General features: G+C 51.1%; 7 protein-coding genes across 7 annotated transcripts in view; 4 read left to right on the top strand and 3 right to left on the bottom strand.

Moving 5' to 3' along the window:
* Nucleotides 1-235: 235 nt before the first annotated feature.
* On the top strand, nt 236-1,737 carry Pmar_PMAR005228 (8-oxoguanine DNA glycosylase, putative; the record flags this gene model as incomplete). Its single annotated transcript, XM_002786478.1, has 8 exons — nt 236-344; nt 398-632; nt 731-837; nt 880-1,003; nt 1,121-1,296; nt 1,360-1,408; nt 1,477-1,587; nt 1,632-1,737. 8 exons carry the CDS (start codon nt 236-238, stop codon nt 1,735-1,737), a joined length of 1,017 nt encoding a protein of 338 aa, XP_002786524.1.
* A 1,389-nt stretch (nt 1,738-3,126) lies between these two features.
* Pmar_PMAR005227 (hypothetical protein) lies at nt 3,127-7,535 on the bottom strand (the record flags this gene model as incomplete). The annotated part of the gene is made up of 9 exons (XM_002786477.1): nt 3,127-3,504; nt 3,549-3,673; nt 4,975-5,098; nt 5,156-5,309; nt 5,402-5,804; nt 6,235-6,880; nt 6,933-7,036; nt 7,186-7,303; nt 7,398-7,535. The coding sequence occupies 9 exons, from the start codon at nt 7,533-7,535 to the stop codon at nt 3,127-3,129; spliced, it is 2,190 nt and encodes a 729-aa protein (XP_002786523.1).
* Nucleotides 7,536-7,572: 37 nt separating this feature from the next.
* Pmar_PMAR005226 (hypothetical protein) lies at nt 7,573-8,887 on the bottom strand (the record flags this gene model as incomplete). Its single annotated transcript, XM_002786476.1, has 7 exons — nt 7,573-7,689; nt 7,860-7,951; nt 7,997-8,149; nt 8,199-8,367; nt 8,413-8,597; nt 8,644-8,716; nt 8,765-8,887. The coding sequence occupies 7 exons, from the start codon at nt 8,885-8,887 to the stop codon at nt 7,573-7,575; spliced, it is 912 nt and encodes a 303-aa protein (XP_002786522.1).
* Nucleotides 8,888-10,871: 1,984 nt separating this feature from the next.
* Nucleotides 10,872-11,030, bottom strand: Pmar_PMAR005225 (hypothetical protein; the record flags this gene model as incomplete). The annotated part of the gene is made up of 1 exon (XM_002786475.1): nt 10,872-11,030. A coding segment is annotated over one exon (159 nt), but the record flags the coding sequence as incomplete, so codon positions are not given.
* A 1,983-nt stretch (nt 11,031-13,013) lies between these two features.
* Nucleotides 13,014-13,817, top strand: Pmar_PMAR005224 (hypothetical protein; the record flags this gene model as incomplete). The annotated part of the gene is made up of 1 exon (XM_002786474.1): nt 13,014-13,817. The coding sequence occupies one exon, from the start codon at nt 13,014-13,016 to the stop codon at nt 13,815-13,817; it is 804 nt and encodes a 267-aa protein (XP_002786520.1).
* Nucleotides 13,818-13,966: 149 nt separating this feature from the next.
* Nucleotides 13,967-17,134, top strand: Pmar_PMAR005223 (gag/pol/env polyprotein, putative; the record flags this gene model as incomplete). Its single annotated transcript, XM_002786473.1, has 1 exon — nt 13,967-17,134. The coding sequence occupies one exon, from the start codon at nt 13,967-13,969 to the stop codon at nt 17,132-17,134; it is 3,168 nt and encodes a 1,055-aa protein (XP_002786519.1).
* A 2,866-nt stretch (nt 17,135-20,000) lies between these two features.
* Nucleotides 20,001-20,855, top strand: part of Pmar_PMAR005222 (peptidyl-prolyl cis-trans isomerase 6 precursor, putative) — a gene marked incomplete at both ends in the record, with an annotated part of 1,935 nt that continues 1,080 nt past the window's right edge. The window contains 5 exons of the mRNA XM_002786472.1: nt 20,001-20,158; nt 20,213-20,287; nt 20,348-20,501; nt 20,556-20,670; nt 20,718-20,818. Of these exons, the coding sequence (XP_002786518.1) occupies nt 20,001-20,158; nt 20,213-20,287; nt 20,348-20,501; nt 20,556-20,670; nt 20,718-20,818 (603 nt within the window). The remainder of the gene's footprint in view (nt 20,159-20,212; nt 20,288-20,347; nt 20,502-20,555; nt 20,671-20,717; nt 20,819-20,855) is intronic.

The raw sequence follows: 20,855 nt of genomic DNA, 5'->3' as shown, positions 1-20,855 counted from the left end.
AGTTGTACCGTACAACCATCTCGTGCTGGGACAAATACATAAATATTCTGTTCTGATTGCATGGTTGGTCTTCCTGCTGGAAATATTCACAATTCTGTTGGTACCCGAACGTGGGTCTTCTTAACCTGAGTATGAGTGCTGCGACTCGCTCAAACGTAGTCTTGCCGCCAACAACGGGAAGGTCCAATTCGACAGGATTGTATGATTGCGTTCTCACGTGCATCGTGCTACCAGCATGTCCTCCAAATTTTCAGAATGGATATCCCTAGTGGCGGAGCGGCAACTGAATCTTCGTTTGACGTTGTTCAGCGGGCAGGTCTTCGTTTGGAAACCGATGCTTGATGGTATGTCGCCAATAATACTTGAGAGGGTTCCCAGGATGGATGTGTCATGTCAGGCGGCGACGGGGAGGTCTACTATGGTGTTATTGGGTCTACCGCTGTTCGACTCCGAGCGAATTCTGATCTCGCGATGGTTGAATTTTCCTGCTGTCCGGCTGGGCACGTGCAGAAAGCGGCAGCACAACTTCAGCAGTTCTTCCAATTGGAGACCGACATTGATGCACTTTATAGAGATTGGGAAACGAGGGATGAGATCTTCAGGACTGTCGTTCGCAATAAGAATCTCCGCGGGTACGCCATAGTAAGCCTTCTTGCAAGAAACCTTGGTCACAATAGGATCTTGTCTCGTCGAGAAACGCTTAGTCGTGGAGCTTGTTGTGGTTTGTCAGGTTGAGAGTGATCAAACAAGAGCCATTCGAGTGCTTGGTGTCCTTCATCACTTCGCAGAACAATAACGTGAAGCGGATAAGTCTTCTGCTCAACACTCTTCGTCAGCGTAAGAGGAGCCTGGCGATACTTCATTTGAGTTGGCATCCAGAATACGGCACACATTTGGCGACGGTGACGGCTAGCGGTGACGAAGTGTTGGAGCTGTTCCAGTTTCCCAGTCTGCAGCAGCTTGATACTGCTACGGAGGAGGACCTCCGGAAGATGGGCTTTGGGTCGGAGCAGCAGAACCACTGTCGTTCACAAGGGCGTTTCGTTTGACGACGATTATACTATCTTCACCTTTCGTCACGATGATGTTTGCACAAGTAATTTTGGGATTTTTGTATCAGATACCGCGCCCGTTATCTCCGTGCTCTGATCGATAGCCTACATGATGAAGGCACCCTTGGGAAGCTCCAAGCTCTGGATGCTTTCACGCGGGAGGAAGAGTGCCGGGAGTTCCTCACGTCCTTCGTGGGCGTGGGTCGAAAAGTCGCTGATTGTGTTGCCCTGTTCTCGATGCGAGGTGAGTTAACATGTGCCATTCGAAATCAGCAATCTTTCGGTGGGTTACACACGTTCGATGCAGGTCGGCAAATCATCCCCTGTGACGTACATGTCATTCGATTAGCCTACAGGTGAGTTTCATTTCAGCTCAAGAGTCCTTCCCAACGATTCTGAGCCGCTGATTTGTGTGAATTCTCAGGCATTACATGGGAAGCAAGAAACCTCCAACAACGGTGACGAACGCTGTACACGAAGAGATCAACAACACTCTGAGGAGGATCCTCGGGGAGTATGCTGGTTGGGCGCACAGGTAGGATTTGCATATTGAATCATATAGTTCACTCTCGTTTTCAGTATCTTATTCACAGCAGAGCTCATGGCTAACCCACACGCTGAAGCCAACAAGACTTCGGTGAAAATTGTGGTGTCCAAGAGGGGTGTCAAACGTAGCCGGCAATGAGCGTGCATTTCTTTTCGCCTATCAGTGTTGCGTTGGTGTCGAAGCTTTTACCATCAGAGCATCTGAGCTCGATGGTATATGTCCATTAATGGGACTGGATCGACCCTTTTGCCGTGAACCTCTGAGCTAAACGAGCTGCGTAGCGCCACAGTGTTCCAGTAGTGCGAGTAACTTTCTCAACACGATATAAGAAGGGTGACTGGAGAATCATAGAATCAGCGAAAGCAATTGGCGAATTCAGCATGATCTATCGCCTCTTCCCACTGGGCTTAGCTATCAAGGCATGCCAATCATCGAGTCAAAAATCAATATTTCTCTGCTGCATGGGTCGTTAACAACACCCTGATGTTGTCTACAGCATTTCTTGTGCTGACTACCAAGTGTCCGTTAGCCCCAGACTATGCGCGAGAATAGCTTAAATATAAGGACATTAAGAGTGATAGTCTCGGGTGAGGGATTACTTATGCTAGGGTATGGATTCTTCGAGTCTCGGAGATGATGCCTGTGGTCAACACACTGTGCCGAGTGCTTGTGTTCCGTGGTCGTACACAGCCCCCGCAGTCGTGTAAGCGGATCCTGCCGAGAGGAAAAGGAAGTACATTGGCAGAGGTTATCTCGCCCTGTGGACCAAACACTTTGGCAGGATGAAAGTAGACAATCTAAAAGGCTGAAACTGATCCCTCGAGAGCCAATGTGCATCGACGCGAGTCTAACTAAGCCGTGTTGTCGGCGTTGGACTTTAAACTCACACACACAGGATAAAACTTTTCCGGTGCGGTTTGAACCGTATGAACAGCACTGTCACCGAATGTCGGAGCGACATTGACACTGATATGATCGTATCACAGGGTGGCTCTAGTATTGCGGCTTCGCCGTGTGACATCAACGTCATCATACCACCAATCTCTCACTTTGACTCAACGCCGAAGGAGTGAAGTCGAAGAGAATAGCATCTTTGGATCACTCTTCGGCACAGTCGTCAGCACGAATGCAGCAATCTGTGACTTGGGTAGTTCATGTAAATGGTTAACGACGGTGATACGTATATTACTATTGTATTGTCGCAGAAGTTTCATATATATCCTCTACTACTGACACTACCACATAGCACCGTATAAGTAATTATACGAAGCAGGCATATATAAACGATGAAAAGTAAGGTTCGCCACTTCGACAGGACGAAGGATTAACGAATGGCTAAGCAATTAAGGACGACAGCGAAATACTAGCAATTATCGGAAGGCGTCGCAAACCTACTGAGAAGCCAAACTGTATAGACTGGGGAAAGGCATTTAATTGCGGACCAGTGGTAGCATCAGCATCGGGAACTGTGCTTGAGGATAATAGGGGTGTCAGTAACCAATCTTCGGTGAATGACTGAGCGTGGTCTTATGAAGAGTACTGGGTAGCCTCTTCGAAGTAATATTGCAGAGATATCAAGCTGACGCATCGGCGCTTCAGTGATGCATACTTCCTATCAATCGCCTCAGCTAAGGCATGCCCTAAAATCCTCATTCGAGACTGCCAGAGTCGGAGTATTTCCCTTCGGAGACGATCGAAACCATCGGGAGCCGCCACGGGGCTGGAAGCACCAAGAACCTCGCAAGCAATGCAGACCGCCACCAGACTGGCCTGTGTATTCAGCACAGAGAGCGGCTTAGAGACGGCGAGGATCTCCATCAAGTACTGCGCTAACCAGTACTCCCGAGGGAGGGGTCCGGCGTCGAGCACCGGGCAGTGAGCGGAGAAGGCACTTCTGATGATATTCTGAGTCGAGATAGTGTGATGTCTCAGAATACAGTAGCCTGTACCTCTGCCGTCTGGCTATAGACATCGAAGTTGAGCTCATTGAGGATGGCCGCCTCTACCGTGAAGATCTGCTTAGGAGGCAACACGTAGCCAGAGAGATGCGCGAGGAAATCCCCAACAGTGACGCCTGAAGCAGATAGATGGAACGGGAGCATCAATGAGATACCAACCTTTCTCGAGAGTGTCTTTTCCTTCAAAGGTATCCGCTGTTTTCAGTGCTATACACAGGGACGCTATTATCGCCTGAGTTCATAGTGCGACTCATATTTTTCACTCAGAGTAGAGCCAACCTGTTGGAGGTCCGCCCCACTGAGGAAAGGGGGAGAAGTGGGGGAGTGATAGTATCGGCTCTTCCGAGAGAGTTGAGACCCATACCGATCCGCAATGGCTATCGCTGCGAACACGACAGCATCGTCGAGCTGCTCGAGACACCACTGGGGGATATTCCACAGCAGGAAGCCTCACTACGTCGAGGGCATCCATAGTTTCAAGCATCCACATAAGAACAGCTTGCCGGTCGGGAAGAGACATGTTAACTCTGCTCTCAAGAGTCTCCCATCCTATTCATATTCATACAGTAACCATCCGGAAGAGCACTCAGACCTACCTCCGTTGTTTTTGATCATCTTGGACACTACTCCCGCCGTGGTGCTCCTCAAGCTGATGCCCCAGTCGCTTGGATCCGGCCCCCCATCGAGTCGTGCTAATGCGCGAGCGAGTCCCTATATGGGCGCTTGTCATCAGGTTGGCTGAATGGTGCTCACGTCGTATGCGGTTTTGCTAGGTCGCCTGCTCCTGGTCGACCACTCAGTGCTCCTCTTCATTGAATGTCGAAGCTCATCGTGGCTGCGTAGTGTACTTGACTCTGGGGCCCTACTGTAGTGACCATCCAGTGTCAAGGATCCTCGGCTGTCCATTGTACTAGCACTACTCATCAATCTACTAAATCTACGGCAACCACGACCACGACCCGGTGCTGGGGAGGTGGGCGGAAGCATACGGGATGACATACAAGCAGACTGGAGAGCATCCACCTGATCAGGACCGAGGAAACGACTGATAAGTATGTGCAACAACGAGTGGCGGTAGCTCAAGCAAGACTGCCTCGTCAAAACGACGAAAGTGAAATGGCAACACAAGGCCAGTCTGTGATGGAGAGGAGACGATGACCACACTGGTTGCATGATCGCTCCAGCTGCAGTTACTAGCCGGCCCTGATCCTTTTCTTACTGGCAGTTTCCACAACATGCCACCACCACAGAGTTAGAGTGGATCCTTCACGGGGCCGAAGGGCTGCCCTCGACCTGTGAGGGCTTCACAGGGCTGGTCTTTCCGAATATGATGCCCACAGCCTGTGGGCACGCGCCAGTCAGAGTAAACACCTAAGCTCATCACTCCTCCGTTCTCACGAGCCGAGTCATAGAGTACCAGTCAAGTGCTTCTCAGCGACTCCGACCACTGGCGCCAATACCGAGCTGGAACCGAAAGGCACATGGATGGCGTGGTCAAGGACATCAACGGGAAATGTCCTGCCGCGACAATCCGCCCGGTCCTAACCACAGAACGAAACGGTCGTCGTCTTTATGAGACGCCGGGCCGATGGGTCTACCACAGCATCGCCTTTCTTCCTCACTTCATTGTAGCAGAAGTGCATGATGAACCTAGAGGGATCCTGCGGATGCTTGACCATCTCGAGGATGTCGAGCGGTCGGCATCGCTCACGGTCGGCTCGGCAGTGCAAACAACCAACGCCGCCCTTGTATCTGTCCAGAGACTCCCCAGCATTGATGAAGCTACTCCAGACCCCGAGTCTCCGAACGATGCGAATCGCAAAGACCAAGTTGGCTGGAAAGACCTGCTGAACTGCAGCAGCTGCAAGCCGTTGGCATTGAATGCCTTCAGCACGGCAGAGTCCTTCATCATCCGCCTGAAGTTCCGCTTGTCCGTGCACAAGTCGATATCGTCGTCATGCGCTACGATGCCTCCATCTCTTAGCGCGCCGATCAGGGTCCCACCACAGGCGACATACACGTACCCAAAACGCTCAAGAATCTTTGCTGTCGTGTGGGCTACTTGGTACAGCCATAACATCTCGAGATCGGAGGTCCGTTGATGAGGCTTGGGGAAATCATAGAAAACCGTGTAGTTCTCCCAGGCTGATGACTGGCCCGAGGCAGGCGCACACATAATCTCCTCGAGGCGAGCTGGGACTCTCAGGAAGCCCTTGACAATGGAAGAAGTACTGGGAGTAGACGAATCTAACAGAGACCGCACTAGCATCAGGCATATGATCGTTGCCAAGTGTCGCACTGTCGGTTGATCCAGCGTACTGAGTGGCACTCTGCCAGACAGATCGGATCAGCTGGGGTGGACCACGCAGTTGCCATCGCAGAGATATCACGGCCACAGCAGTACAGAGGAAGGCCAAAATGGCTACGCAGGCCACGTCCAGCCGACGTGTGCATATCATGGGCATCTGAAAAGCTTGTTGGCTTTCACTTTACCGAAGACGGCGTATTCAGTAATCCAACGCAAACCGCTGTTGATGCTAGAAAGTAACAGCATCAATAGCATGCTCTCACACGCCTGACGTTCCAAGAGTAGCGAGCTGGCCGATCAGGCTGGCCATGTGCGGTTTATGACGAGACCACGGGCTTAGAGCAACTGTGATGCGCATGATTCTATTACGGAGGTCAGTCAGCGTATCTCGGCTAATTGCGACTGTGCTCAGGTCAGCCAGAAGATTCACTGCAATCGTTGCCGCCGCAATTTCGATGCCACCATCTGTGATGCCGTTGATGAACCCGCAGCAAGTCTCGACGTGGTACTCCAAATCACAGCCTTGAGTGAGGAGGCGCCTATCCCGAGCATTGACAAGAACGTGGACAAGGTCGCGCAGAGCGGCAGCGGACTTGGCCGATTCGGTAAGCAGCGAATCATGGGACTCAGGATCCCTCAGAAGCATAGCCAGACACCTCTTGGCGGAGTCGCTGACGGCCACTGAGTTATCCCACAGTCGAATCGCACAGACAACGGCGACTCGCGCTTCGACTTGAGAGAAGCTGCTACCGGAGGCAGAGGTAGAACGAAGATGAGTTGCATAGATTTGGCTCAGCTTGCTCAGGAGGTAGAACACAGACTTTTTCACAGCTGGTGATGAAGACGCAGTCAACGGGTGCAGAACCGGTCCCAATTCAGTTAGCAATCGAGACTCCCAGACCTCCGGATCGCAGCCGATGGGACGGAGGACGGCCGCTCGATGGCTGGCATTGACCGCCTCTTGGACGAGGTCCGTGTCGGCCTCCTTTAGAGAAAGGGTGAATCGATCCAGAATCTGAGGGGAGGACGATACGCTTGGAAAGCTCGTACGGCCATCGGACTTCAACCGCCCGGTCTTTCATCAACTGCGCGAGCTCGCTCTCCTTATCGGCTGCTAGCAGCAGCACGTTGGCGAGGCCTCTGGTGGCATGCTTTCGAACACTGGGCTGCTCTGAGTCCCCGACAACGGAGAGGAAACACGCAGTGCACCTGGAGACAAGCTCACTCGACACGCAAGGGTGAAGAGAGTGTCGTCGTGCAGGGGATGCCGAGTCACCTATAGAGAGCTCAGTACAGAGGAGACTATCACTCGCCTGATACCCAGGTCGGTGTGTGCTAGCTCCCAGCAAGCTTGCTCGCTAGTTCCGGGGGTCAGACGGTCTACTGGGCCTAACACGTGCTCGATGGGGGTCTGCTCTTCCTCGGGACCAGATGAAACCTAGAGCACACTCGGCCAATAGAGAACCTGCACGATATTCGCGATGGAGAGGAGACGAGCAGTAGAATCGGGAACTGTATTGCCCTGAGCTTACCTGGGCCAGCACAGCGACCGCCGTGACTCTATGACCAGGTATAGAGCGTGTTACGAACGGCAGCGCAAACTCGACAAGCTTCTGCCGAGTTGCTTGTGCCTCTCCATCGGGAGTGGATTGACAGAAAAGGAAAATCATTGAATCTGGGGGGTGAAGCCTGAGTATTGAATTGTGCTTATGAGTTGGCAATACCGATAATGTCGTTGACCTCGCCGTCTGGGTGTACTTCTTCCACATTAAGTTCATTGTCTGAGTTCGGAGGGAAGACCCTCGCATTGACGGATGCTGCCGCCTGCAAAACGGAATGTGCTAAACCCAGAAACCAGGAAGCTCGAGGGATACAATCCACTTGTATTCCCCGAGAATCCTCATGCAATTCGATTGTAACATTCATAAAATTGTAAGAATTGTCAAGTAGAACTCAGAAACATGCCTAACGATGGGTATGGGATAAGATTCCACCTGTTGATGCAGTGCTAAGGCCATCGAATCCTTGCCCACAGCCTCGAGCATCTTCATAGTGGCCTCGATAGCTCGCTTGCGTAGGTATATCGCTAACGGAAGCACAATTTCCTTCGAATATCAAGATGTTCTTTAACTTGGAGCTGAGGCGATTCGGAGCAGTAAAGTAATCAGAATTTCCGGAACGTGTCGCTTGAGGGCTCCTGTGACCACCGAGTCTTCCACCTCAAAAATCACGTACAGCGCCTCCGTGGCCGCGGTGACCATTCGATTAGGTTGCCCGTCACAGCCTGCACGGGAGCAAACCGATCACTAAGAAGACAGGTGAAAGATAAGTACTTGGGAACGAGTTGTTGAGTATGTCCGTGAGAGAGTTGAGCATTCTGAGGAGTAATGACTTCTCCTTCACCATGACCCTTATCGCATGAAGCTGCGACTGAGAGAACTCGCGTTCCCCGACTTCGAGGAGCTCTGATATAGCAGAGTCGAACTGGGTGCTCGCCAGCACCTACAATCAGGGGTCCGACTCGATCAAGTATAGAAAGGGTCTCACTTGGGTGCATGCAAGGACCTTCTGCTGAAGCACCGATCCAGAGGGGAGCTTTTCAGCGTTGTCGAACACGGTGCTGATCATCTTGGCTGCCGTATCCTTGTCAAAGCTTGACGCCCGATGAATTAGTATCAAATGCAGCGCATCAATAGTGCTCACTGCAGCTCGAAGATCGGCGTTGTGAACACCTGAACTCCTCCGCAGTTTCAGGCAGCGATTGGAATTCCGGCTGACCTTTCATGAGGTGCTGTAGGAGAGCCGGTACAGCTTCGCCAGGTAGGACGTCAGCAAGGCCGATAGCAAGCAGCTGAAATGAGACTGTTCGAGAGTACTCCGGTTGGGGGCGTTAGAATACTTGATGTAACATACAAGGTCGGCGCCGACCATGAGTGCCAGTCTCTACTTTCCTAGGCTCGGATGGCATCAACTCGTCGACTCGATCATGACTCTGCTCGTTACGCTCTAGGAGGAGTCTCATGGCTTCTCGTGACGCGCGTCGGACGGCCCGACTGCTGTCCCCAACGTGTGGCAGTACAAGACCAATGCATTCGCACCACTCGCCTAGCTGAGAGGAGAGCAGAAATCATTTTACGAGCCCGGATGTTCCACGTCGCAATCTGACCTCGCGACGTCTGCCTGGAAGTAGCACTGGTGCGTTCTCGCACAGTACAAGGCTGAGCCTGGCGCACGCCCATCTGAGAGCTTCTACTGGTCCAGACCCTCCAGCTGAGTGAACTGCCTGCATGAGGCGGCTAACGCCTAGCCAAGTCCGAGCGTGGGAGAGCAGGGCTGCAACGACGACCTCACAGCACTCAACGATGCGGGCCTACGAAGGACCAACGGGAAACATCTTTTGGGAGTAGGAGGACACCTCAGGCTCAGGGCCTGAATTCCCCGAGGTCCACTCATCGGCAAATAGCTGGCCGATCTCTTCCAGGTTGCTAGTGCCAAGAGCAGCCACGGCTGAGGGTGGTGGCACCGCGGATTCTGGGAGGGACATCACCAGCACTTGAAGGGCGGTCTCGAGAATCTGTCGCGACTAGGTCAAGCACTTCCGCGATCTGGCGCCGGCTACTTGGGCGAATATCCTCGGCTGTAAATCCAGAGGCAGGGCTATAAGGGAGCCTATACACTGTAGCACATCACAGAGCAGCATTCCCATCGAGTGGCCTTCTCCACGATGAGGCCTCGATGAAGTTTCTAGTTTCCAAGCGGCAGAGGAAACAGCAGAGTTAGACATAACGGGCTGGAGGAGGAAAGGTAGGAGAGCCACAACTAGCTCATCCCGTAAGAGGGCTAGGGACGGGTCGATCTCGAGCTGTGGATCTCCCTCGACATCCGAGCGCATAAGCCCATCAGCCGTCAACTTGATTCCTCGTATGGCAGCCGCAAGCGGGGCGGCTTTCCTCTCCTCTTTCAGTGTGGTGAGAAGAGGTTCCAGGAAGAAGGCTCGTAGACGGCGTTGGAGCACTCTTGGAGACGGTGCTAGCATTGCGCAGTAACCTAGCGCCGCGTTCACTGTAGCTCGTATCCATTCCCCTTGCTGAAGCATCTCGGTATTGTCAAAGAGTGAGAATGCACTAGGACGGCGAGTGGCAGCCTGGCTGGTCCCTGCACGCCTCATTAGATCTGACGAATAGCGTGTCATCAACTCAGTTGATCCAACCGTGCCGCGAGACCTGTAACATGGTCGAAGTGGACACCCGCTAGACGGCCAAGTGCTTTGGCCAGCCCACGCCTTCCCTGTGGACGTGCCAACAACACGGCTGATGCGGCCTTCACCTGCAGTCACGACTGGTCTAAAGATGTTAATGTTTGGCGCACCTCATGGGAACTACTAGAGCTTGTCGTGGTCAGCAGTAGCCACTTGTCCACGTACTCGGCCATCTTGACAATACTCGGGACATGCGATGCGGCGACACCAAGAAGGACGAAGACCGTCCCAGTGGTAGCGTCTAACGCCTAGAGCATGCAAGGGTCGGAGTGATTCGCGATCGCCCTCCGCTACCGCTGCTTTGTCAACGGAGCTACTAGTAGAAGACGGGAACCCAAGCTTGTCCTCGGTCGCATCAAGACTCAGGGCTGAAGTAAACATACCCGAGCGAGCGGAACGGTGAGTGTTCAAGTAGTCTTACCAGGATCATCGTCGGAAGGACCCGGCGGTGTTGGCTCATCTTGCTCGACAGGAGTTGGCACCGTAGCCAGACTTGCGAGGTGCGGCAGAAGGCTTTCAGCTATATAAGCGCAGATTGCCTGAATAAGAGCAGGGCAGGAGCAGCTTGCTGGAGATTGAGATGCTATTAGAGCATTGCTCTACCTCAGCGTACACGGCTTCATCATCTGGCTTAGAATTAGCCGCAATACGACTGAGGAAAAGTTGCAATTCATCAGCCGACGATCGGGAGCCTGACAGAGATGCGTTGCGGAAGGTTGATATATGTGACGAGGGCACTGGCTCTCACCGTCTTCTAACTCCTTGAGTCTCGAGAAAGGAGATTCCCACATCATCTTGAGATCGGCGTGAATGGAGCCAGCAAGAAAACGAAGGGCACTAACGATATTGCGACGCGCCGAGGTATCTTGCGGCACACTTCGGTCCAGCTCATCAACTTCACATAAACCTGAATGACCAAACGGAAGATTCGCAGCTGCTGGAGAGCAGTCGTTGCCTGCCTTCATCCGCCAGAGAAGAGAGCAGCCACGCTAAGAGGTGGCAACCTTTCTCCACTCCCAATGGGGTCACCAGATCCCGAGAGCATGAAGTAACTAGTCGAATCATGACCAGACACACTTTATCCAGCTGATGGGCTCGATGGCATGAACCCGAGAGTAGACAAGTCATTAGTCTATCGTATAGCACAGCCGCTGCGTGGAAGCACCGCTGATCGGAGTCGCTCGAAGCTGCTTGCTGCAGGAGCACTTCGAGGGCTCTTTTGCGTACTCTCCGCCAGTTAACAGCCATGCCATCTCGATCTCGTCGCGGCCAGTCGTGCGGAGCGGTAGCTCCTGCTGGAGAGAAGCGCTTCATGAAGCGCTGGCCAGCAGTCAAGGTAACCTCCTTCTCGCAATCGGCGTCGGTAAGGCACAGCAAAGACAAGAGGTAATCGTAGAGGCCTGGGAGGGGTGCCATTCTGACACCCATGACCGATAAGACCTCGATCAAGCATAGGGCTTCGACCGGCATCGTGGTGCAATAGGGAGATACAGGCGGAGTTGTCTCACGGCACAGCAGGTCTAGCGCCGGGTTCAACAGCGATGTGGCAAGGCCGGATTCGGCACAAGCCCGTAAACACAGTAAAGCGACGCATCTATCGATGGTTGAATGTGGCCGTGACGGTTCCGCTAATCCTTTTTTATCCAACAGATACGACATGCATTGCTCACCACCTAAGGCCACCCATGTGTTGAGCATTTCTCGCACCACCGCTGGAGAATCTGCGCCAGGCGCTATCGTGGCGCCAGAGAGCACTGTCAGAGGTCGGTTGTTTTGTATCAAAGCCACCAGTAGATCTTGGAGTTCTAAGAGGCTTTCCCGCTCAGCCAGCACCTTCCCGCTAGCTGCCAATACCCGAATGCCAGACAGCACTGGGGCGATCTGGGCGTTGGTGAGGATCCCTTTCGGAGGTGTTATTTTCAACAGGGAGGCCAACCAAGTCAGGCACGCCCTTTGTATAACTATGACGCTGCCCACCACGGCAGTTGGCGAGCGGTCTAACAGAAGCAGCAGTAGTCTGCTAGCTGCTTCTAACTTGCTCGAGGTTTCTATGGCGTCGACTTTCAGCGCGTTGCTAAGCGTGCCAGACTCGACGTCATGAGTGATTCGTCCCATAAGCCTGTCAAATGCTGCTTTAACAACTTTGAAGGCTACGGGGTCCTCCTGAGGGGTAATGATATGGTAAATCATCCCTGAGGTAAATGCTCATATTCCGACACGTAAAGAATTTTCGATATCCCGAGCAAGTTCGAGGGGCAAAGAAGCTTCGATTGGGCGACGCCTTCCATTTAAGAACTGAGGTGACGACCAAAGGGTCGGTTCGCGTCTTACATGCAGCCATTGGCAATCACTAACTTTTTTAGCGAATTCCGCATCTGAGGGTGTCACCACTCTCTTGCATACGCTCGCTATTAGTGTTGGCACGTGGCGAGTCGATGAGTCTGAGAGAAGGACGCGTGAGTGTATATGGCTGTGATTTCACGATGCGTGTTGGAAACGGAGGACACCTCGGGTTCAGCCTACCTAGTTCATCTGTTATACGCATGATCTCAGTAGCGTGAAGATGTTTGAACGTCTGGTCTGCCTCAGTAGCACAATTGTCACACATTTCCACCAACGTTTCGACATAGACGTTGGCCTTGGTACCACTGACCGTATCTGCTCTGATAGAGTGGTTTGCCACAGTTTGTGATTCTTAAGTACCCTTTGTTGTGCGTAGTCGTGTGCGCACAGTATCTTGCGCAGTACTGATCGATTATCCATAGCTGTTCGGTATTGCACGCACGCACAGGTGGTACATATGTTATACCCCACTCTAAGTGGACTAGCGTTGCTAGTGAGCTTGACGGTACACACATTGCTACATCTGGTGCCCAGACCCAGGACCAACATGCCGTTCAAGCTCGAATCTGTATTGGAACCCTATTCTGGTGGTGAAAACGACTTCGCTCTTTGGCTGCAGGAGTTCGAGACGGTGGCCGAGGCTTCTAAGTGGACTATTAAGCAAAAGTCACAATATATCGTACTTTTTATGAAGGGCTCGGCCAAAGAGATCGCTAGGCAAGCCCTGGAGGAAGTTGAGGGCGATCCAGCTGGTGCCTATGCTCATGTGGTTAGGGCCCTGGATAGAGCGTACTCGCTCAAAACTCACGAGGCGTGGAAGCGTCTGACTCGCCGTGAGTGGCACAAGGAAGATAGTGTTGATGGTGTATTAGCTGAATTCCGCCGCTACCTTAGAGTGCTAGGGGTTACTACCACAGTGGCTGCTGAGAACATCCTTCGTGAAAGCCTGATTGCCACCCTGCCCGAAGACGTGCAGAAGGCCATCCGGGTGTTCGAGGAGGATGGGCGCCAGTTGCCTTTGGCTGATGTTGTTGCTAAGGCTCGAGCTCAGCTGAAGACTTACTCTGGTGAGAAGAAGCTTGCTGCGGGTGCTGTCACTGGTGGTCAATACTGTTATATCTGTAAGGCAACCGGCCATATTGCTGCAGAGTGTCGAGAGCGCGGAGCGACACGTCCTACCTCGAAGCCCAAAGGCAAGGGAAAGGGCAAAGGACCCCGATGCTATGCTTGTCAAAAGTATGGTCACATTGCAAGGGATTGCAAAAACAAACAGAGCAAGGCCGGTGCTGCTATTGAGAAGGATTTTGTGCAGGCAGAGCAGCCGATGGGCGGGGTTGTTCTGCATATGTAAAACGCCCACACTTACTCTGTAAGTTCAACGGTCATGAACATGCCGTTGATGTTGACACAGGGGCTGACTATTCATTAGTATCATCCAAGTTTGTTTCATCTTTGGGTCTTACAGTTCATCACGAGGTTTCCCCTGTACGGCTCAAAATGATGGATGCGGTTGGTGTCCTAACGACAACAGGTCAGGTGGATCTTCCGGTTATGTATCTAGCTAAAGATGGATGGGTTAAGGTGGTTCATACTTGTTATGTTGTTGATAAAATGGTATTTGGGTCTCTAGTACTGGGAGCTGATTTTGCGTCTCTCTACTGCCAGGGTATGACCTGGGATGAAGGTGGCCGCATAGCGGTCACTGCTGCCGCTGCTCGTGGCATCGACGAAGATGTACAGGCGTACAACTTGCCAGACATTCCAGGAGTACGCGTGCTAGAATACCCAAATGGCACCGTTGAGATTATCAGCATCGACTTTGTACTCTCTAAACGTTCCGATGAACCACAGTTTACTTGCCGATGGATATGGCGTGGAGGTGACCCTCCTGGTACGTTCTACAAGGCTAACAGAGGTGACTACAACCCGAAACTCACCGCACAAGAGGAGCTTAACTTGCGTGCTGAGACTGATAAGTTAATAACTAACGGCTGGGTGAAACCTTATGCTGGCAGGGTTCGTAATATTCTCCCATGGGTACTAGTGGCTCAACCCCATAAGCCTTCTACTCCACTCCGTATGTGCTTAGATTTTAGAGCTCTCAATAAGCACCTGGTGAGTGAGCCAGTACGGGACATCGTAAACTGTGTTGATACCTTACATCAGTGGCGTTCGGTTCGGCGTGGTTATACTCTCGATGTCATTAAATGCTATTATTGTATACGCATGTGTGAGAGTCTGTGGCCATATCTGTGTGTCATGATTAACGGTGAGATCTTCACCATGGTGGTTATGGGATTCGGAGTATGTATTGCGCCGAAGGTAGCCACGTCGGCCATCAGATGGTTGCTGATGAAAGTCCCCTACCCAATTTCATCATACCTCGACGATGTGGTCATCGAGGAGTCTGACCCTAATGTGGTTATCGCTGTGAATCAAAATGGACAGCTTCTCGAAGATCCACCATGTGTGACGGCTGTTCGAGACGCATTGGGTAATGGGCGTATGTATTGCAAGCCCACGATTATCATTGGGGCTAATAACAGTCGTGTGCTTGGGCTGAGTCTCCATAACGATGGTGGTGAGATATCATGGGCTCGTAGAGAGGATCTGTCTCTAGAGATCAATCTTGATGGAGATGAGGTGGTTACCAAAAGAGAACTGGCTGGTTGGTGTGGTAAGTTGACTGCCTTGGTCCCAGTAGCAAGCTGGTTACGACCTCATGTAAGTATGCTATTACGAGTGATCAGTGCTTTAGCTTGGGATAAACCGGTGGATGCGGTTTACCTGGATCTTGCTCACTATATTCAACAGAAGTTCAACTCTGAAGGGGATCCAGCTCGCGGCATATGGTACTGTCCCCGCCCAAGTGATGCCAAGGCATGGCATATTCATGCTGATGCGAGTTCAGTGGCTATGGGAGCTACTCTTTCCTACGAGCGTGACGATGGAAAGATCGTGCTTGTCCGTGATGCTGCTTGGCTACTAGATCGGCGTGGTGTTCTGCGGCACATTAATGTGACTGAACTGTGTGCCGCAACCCGAGCATTAGCTTGGGCAGCCCCGTTTATCGCGGGAGCGGTTTATCTACATGTTGATAATGAATGCGTTAGGAGTTGGATAGAGCGTTATCAAAGTGGCCAAACGGTGAAACGTGGAGGCTTATCGACTACCATTGTAGGCCGTCGTCTTCAAGCCATTGTTGATATCACTGAGCCGTTCAAGTCCTTCACTGTATGCCGTGTTGCATCTGATCAAAATCCTAGTGATATCCTAAGTAGATTAGACAGTAAATATACCTCTCTTATCGACTCTATTTGCTATGATAATAATAGCATGGATATTGAGGCCGACCTGTCATTGTGCGCTGGTGCTGCCATCAATGAGCCTTTGTTGAACGATGAGATGTTCTTGAACCTAGGTGAAGTCGTTGAAGGGCAATATGATGATGATGAGCTGTTCAAGGCCAGGCGGGCCTTGAAACATGGTCGGTTGTTACCTGAAGATGTTGAGCTAGACTTACAACAAGTCTACCGAGAACTCGAGATCGATGAGTATGACATCCTACGGCGGCGGTACATTGCTCCATACCAGGGTAAGGAAGTATGTGTTCCTGTTATTCCCGAGGGTATGAGAGTAGAGCTCATTCATTCAGTACATGGATTGTTGTGCCATGTGGGCCAGCGGCGAACCTTTGAGGCTATTACTAGTATAGCGTGGTTTCCTGGTATCATTGACCAAACCGCCGCGTGGTTGCAGAAATGTGATATCTGCAACAGGCGTACTCAGCCACTCATCATCAAACATGATATAAGTCTATTCAGCTCATCTGTCCTCTCTGAAGCTGAGCCATTCTCGGTTGTGAGTGCTGATATTGTTTACTTGCCCAAGGCGTACCTGAGTCAACAATGCGCTGTCTGTCGGTTTGCCTGTCTCATCGAGCTGGAGGGCGAGGACGCTGATCATATTCGTGATGCGTTTGAGGCATCCTGGCGGATTCTTGGCAAAAGACCGAAGATTCTACTGACCGACAACCAGACCGGTTTTCTGAGTTGTGACTTACCTGGAGTGTCCCGTGTCTTTACGGCGCCTAGGTCAAGTCAGTCGAACGGTATGGTGGAGTCTCTGCACCGCACGGTGCGTATGTGGACAAGGTCGGTCATGGCGGATGACAATGAGCTCGATATCGCGTCGGCGGTTGCCAAGGTCATGAGAGCTTACAATAACACGGTCCACAGTGTTACCCAGCGTATTCCTGCTGAGATGATGAAACTCGAGTCTACCGACGTTGAATGGCAGCGATTGATTGCCAAGTGCGTCGCTGATGCTGAGAGAAAGCTCGAGTCGTGTACATATCATGAATTATTCCCTGGCGCCATAGTGAGGATGCGTCAAGTGAATAAGTATGATAAGATTATTACTAAGACTATGGATATGCCATTCAGCGAGAAGCGATGGAGAGTCCTGGGATTCATCAGCAGCTCGCGTGGTTTGGTGACGACTTCTCCTAACGATGATTACGGCCTATTTCGAAAGGCTAAGATTATTTGTGATAAAGAAGTCAAAGTTGTCCATGTTTCGAGACTGACTCACTGCAAGCCTGGTGAAGTTGATGTGCAGGACCTGAGGCGAGCCATGCGCCGCATGACTCGTGATAGTCCGCAGTGAGTACGTGATAGCTGGTTTGTCCTAGTTATTCGCTTAATTTTATAGTTCTTCATTCTGTGGCAGGAGGGCGAATGCTCTGATAGAGTGGTTTGCCACAGTTTGTGATTCTTAAGTACCCTTTGTTGTGCGTAGTCGTGTGCGCACAGTATCTTGCGCAGTACTGATCGATTATCCATAGCTGTTCGGTATTGCACGCACGCACAGGTGGTACATATGTTATACCCCACTCTAAGTGGACTAGCGTTGCTAGTGAGCTTGACGGTACACACATTGCTACAGTATCGGCTCGGCTGAAGATCTCAACTAGGACGCAATCGAGATCAATACGAGCTAGCCGCGACAGCACCGAGGCACAGGAGCGTAGTAGTGCCTCCTCTGAATTGTTGGAGATCTCGTTGATGATAGTCCCCACTAGATCAACAATGCTCTCCTTCATGAGCTTATCTGGTTCGGCTTCTAGTGCCGGCAACACCACCTCAGAGACTACAACGAATACCCTGCTCTTGTGCGCCGGACCACTGACTCGGCATTGACTGCGATCCACATAGCAGAAGCAAGCGTTCAGGACACGTTGTCCGTCCCGTTTTCGGCACATATCGCCAATTGCTGCGTAAATCGCTGTCACGACTTCAACGTCTGCTCCTTTAGTCGGATCTATATCTTGGAGGCAGTCTAGGAGACAGAATAGGAGGGGTTGCAGATCTCCGGATTGCTCGGGAACCAATGTGTTCATGCTAGACTCGATACATTCTGCTGTCTTAGTCCCATCGCGATTGATTTTCTTGTTGCGCTGCACCGTCCGGGTCATTGAAGACACTGCAAAGGTTCATCACGACCCGTGAGCCGTTTTTGTGTGTAATACACCCACGACGATTTCGATGGGTACAAAGAAGTCGTTGATTCACACAGACACACAACATGACAAAACAGAAGTTCTCGAAACAGTTAGTTCGAGCAAAAGCCATGCTGCACTGATGCTAACATTCTGTTACCACTCCAGATGACCTGGACAAGATCAATAGATACCCACCGTATCCCGTAGCCCCATGATGAGTAAAGACAATCCAATTGACTGTCAATTATTGACACAGTCACTAGCGAGATCCTGAAGTTCGAAGTTTGACCAATATATCCACTTCGCAACCATCACAACTTGTGCAGAGACGATGCAGAAATGATCAACCTAAAAATCAACAACAAGGAGTAGGTATCACCCCGAGGTTACACGACAGTTCCTTCCTTCCCTCTGGCGCATCCCCTAGTGCTCTACCTACGATTCATCATATCACAAATTGAATCCGTGATATGACGAGTCTCAGTGATTCACTGGTCGGTGGATTTCTGTCAACGCAAATCGCGTTGAGTGATATCAGAGTTGAGATATAACGAAGCACCAACAAGCAAGACGAGGGGAAGCCGGCTACTTGTCAAGTAGCCTGTAGTAGCCAAGTAGTACTTGATTTACTTAACAAACGCCATCGTAATACATCAACGATCATAGTTGAATCTTATCTCGTACATGGAATTCCCATGACAATCAGGGGCGTACGAGTCATCCCACTACTCGCGAGAAAACTCCTCGAGTTCCCCAAGAGTGTAGTCCTCTGGCGTCCAACGTTCTTCTTCATGCCCTTCGTACATCTGCTGCAGCATTCGCAACTCGATGTGGCTTAAATACATAAGGCTTGACGGGAATCGTAACGCCACCATGGTAGTTGGTCTCGGTCATGCCGTCACTCCCATCATTAGCAAGCATGTTATGCTTGCTATTTATTAACATTTATTAAATGTTCAATCGAAGACATCGCGACTTGTAAAGCGCGAGTTCGGCTCGTGTTTGTAAAATTCACACCACAGCGAGCGACAGGGAAGCAGCGGTGCAGATTTGAACTACAGGTGAAGCATCCATTATGTTAAAGTAGAACTAGTGGAGCGGGGCACCGCTAGTAGCTTGCTGAACAAAGTTTGGTTGGTAGAGGCCCTCTACTAGAGGGTATGTACTGGTGGAATGAACTCAAAGGCTTGGAGTTGAGCTTCTTAGGTTTGTAGGCGCTGCGCGATACGTTTGGAAGCACCTCGAGGACCATGTGAAACTGCGACTCGCAGAGCAATGTCATGTGAGATTCATAATTAATGAAACATGTTATGTTCAACATGTACGCCTATACGGCTTATATCATGTTTAACATGATCTAATCCGTTACGGATAGCGATGATCCGCATTGTGACATTTTTGGAAGCAATTGAAGAATCGAACGAATAGGAAGATATCATGGGTTAAACACGATACCGCATAGTCCGCGAGGAACAATATTATTGTAAAGGAAGCCTGTAGTGTGTGCGGCAGACTACGAGCTACCTTCACTTCAACCTACCTGAAATCTCTGCAGTAGGGTTGCAAGTCGTGTCAAGTATGAAAAAATGAACTACCAAAAGCATCGAGTACGTATCGACTTGAGTAGGTAGGGTGTTCTCAGGACTATATGACCTCATTTAGATCTCTAGCCTCGCTACATCTTGCGTTCTTAGTCAAATTCGGCGGCTGCCGCGAAAAACGGCAAATCTGCGAGAATGGATTTACTCAGGGTACAGCGCTTTACACATGTTGTGTTGCTCCTTGTGATCCTCCTACGTCCTTGTGTTCCTCCCAGTTGCTGATAGTATTGAATCATCACACCTTATCAGCATTTCCTCCTCATCACTGTGACACTGTGACTGTGTGGCGCCGAACTTCCGAGTTGCGCAGTGTGGTTGAAGATTACACCGTAGTGCGAGGATTTTCCTATCCCATAGCTTGAGCGTGCCTAGTTAGTATCAGCTCACGTTTTCTTCGGTAGAGTACTATCTGCGCAGATTGCTTTATCCAATGTTTTTCGTTCGCGCTGTGACTCTGTTGCTCGCTTTTTGTGCGATGCAGGCAGAAGCCGGCAAGCGTCTTCAAGCCCGAATTCTTGTACAGAATCATGATTCATCAGAACCGGAAGGATTCATCGTCGAAGCTTACGAAGACTGGGCCCCTCACGGGTAGTAGTTTAGTCTAGTGTGGTTACTCATCGCTCGTCATTGCCTTCACGACAGGTACAAACGCTTCAAGGAGTTGCTTTCTGATCACTACTTCGATGGAGCTCGTTTCTTCAGAGTTATCCAGGAATTGTAAGCCCCAATCAGCATTGCTCAGCTTGCCGAGCATCGACCCGCTGTTTACCCTCTCAGTGTTGCACAGTGGGGACTGCCGGCTGACCCCGCCGATGTGGACAAGTTTGGAGCCATCCCAGATGACAAGGTTATTGGGCACAATGACAAGGGCACTATATCGTTCGCTGCGACTGCCATGAAGAACTCACGAACCACGCAGTTATTTATCAACGTAGGAATCCCTGCGAATTTTCACGTTGTGTTATTGAGTGGCTTGTTCATTCAGCTGAATGACAACGGCTTCCTAGATGGGATGGGGTTCTCGCCAGTGGCGAAGGTTGTTGAAGGCATGGATGTGGTAGAGCGTATCAATTCCGAGTACGGCGACCACCCCAATCAAGGTGCGTAGTCTGGTCTTATACTGGCGGCTTACATGAGTTCATCCCAGGGTACGTTCGTGTCCAAGGCGAGTCATATCTCGCTAAGGAGTACCCGAACTTGAGCAAAATCGTGAAGACGGAGATTCTGAGGGAGGACGAGGAAGAGAATGTAATAGCTCGTTTGAAGGGGTTTGGGCTCATTGGAC

This window comes from Perkinsus marinus, assembly GCF_000006405.1.
Source record: "Perkinsus marinus ATCC 50983 genomic scaffold scf_1104296931384, whole genome shotgun sequence".
NCBI classification, from domain to species: Eukaryota; Perkinsozoa; order Perkinsida; family Perkinsidae; genus Perkinsus; species Perkinsus marinus.
Note: the sequence above shows the minus strand (reverse complement) of the source record. Positions and strands in the feature narration are given on the sequence as shown.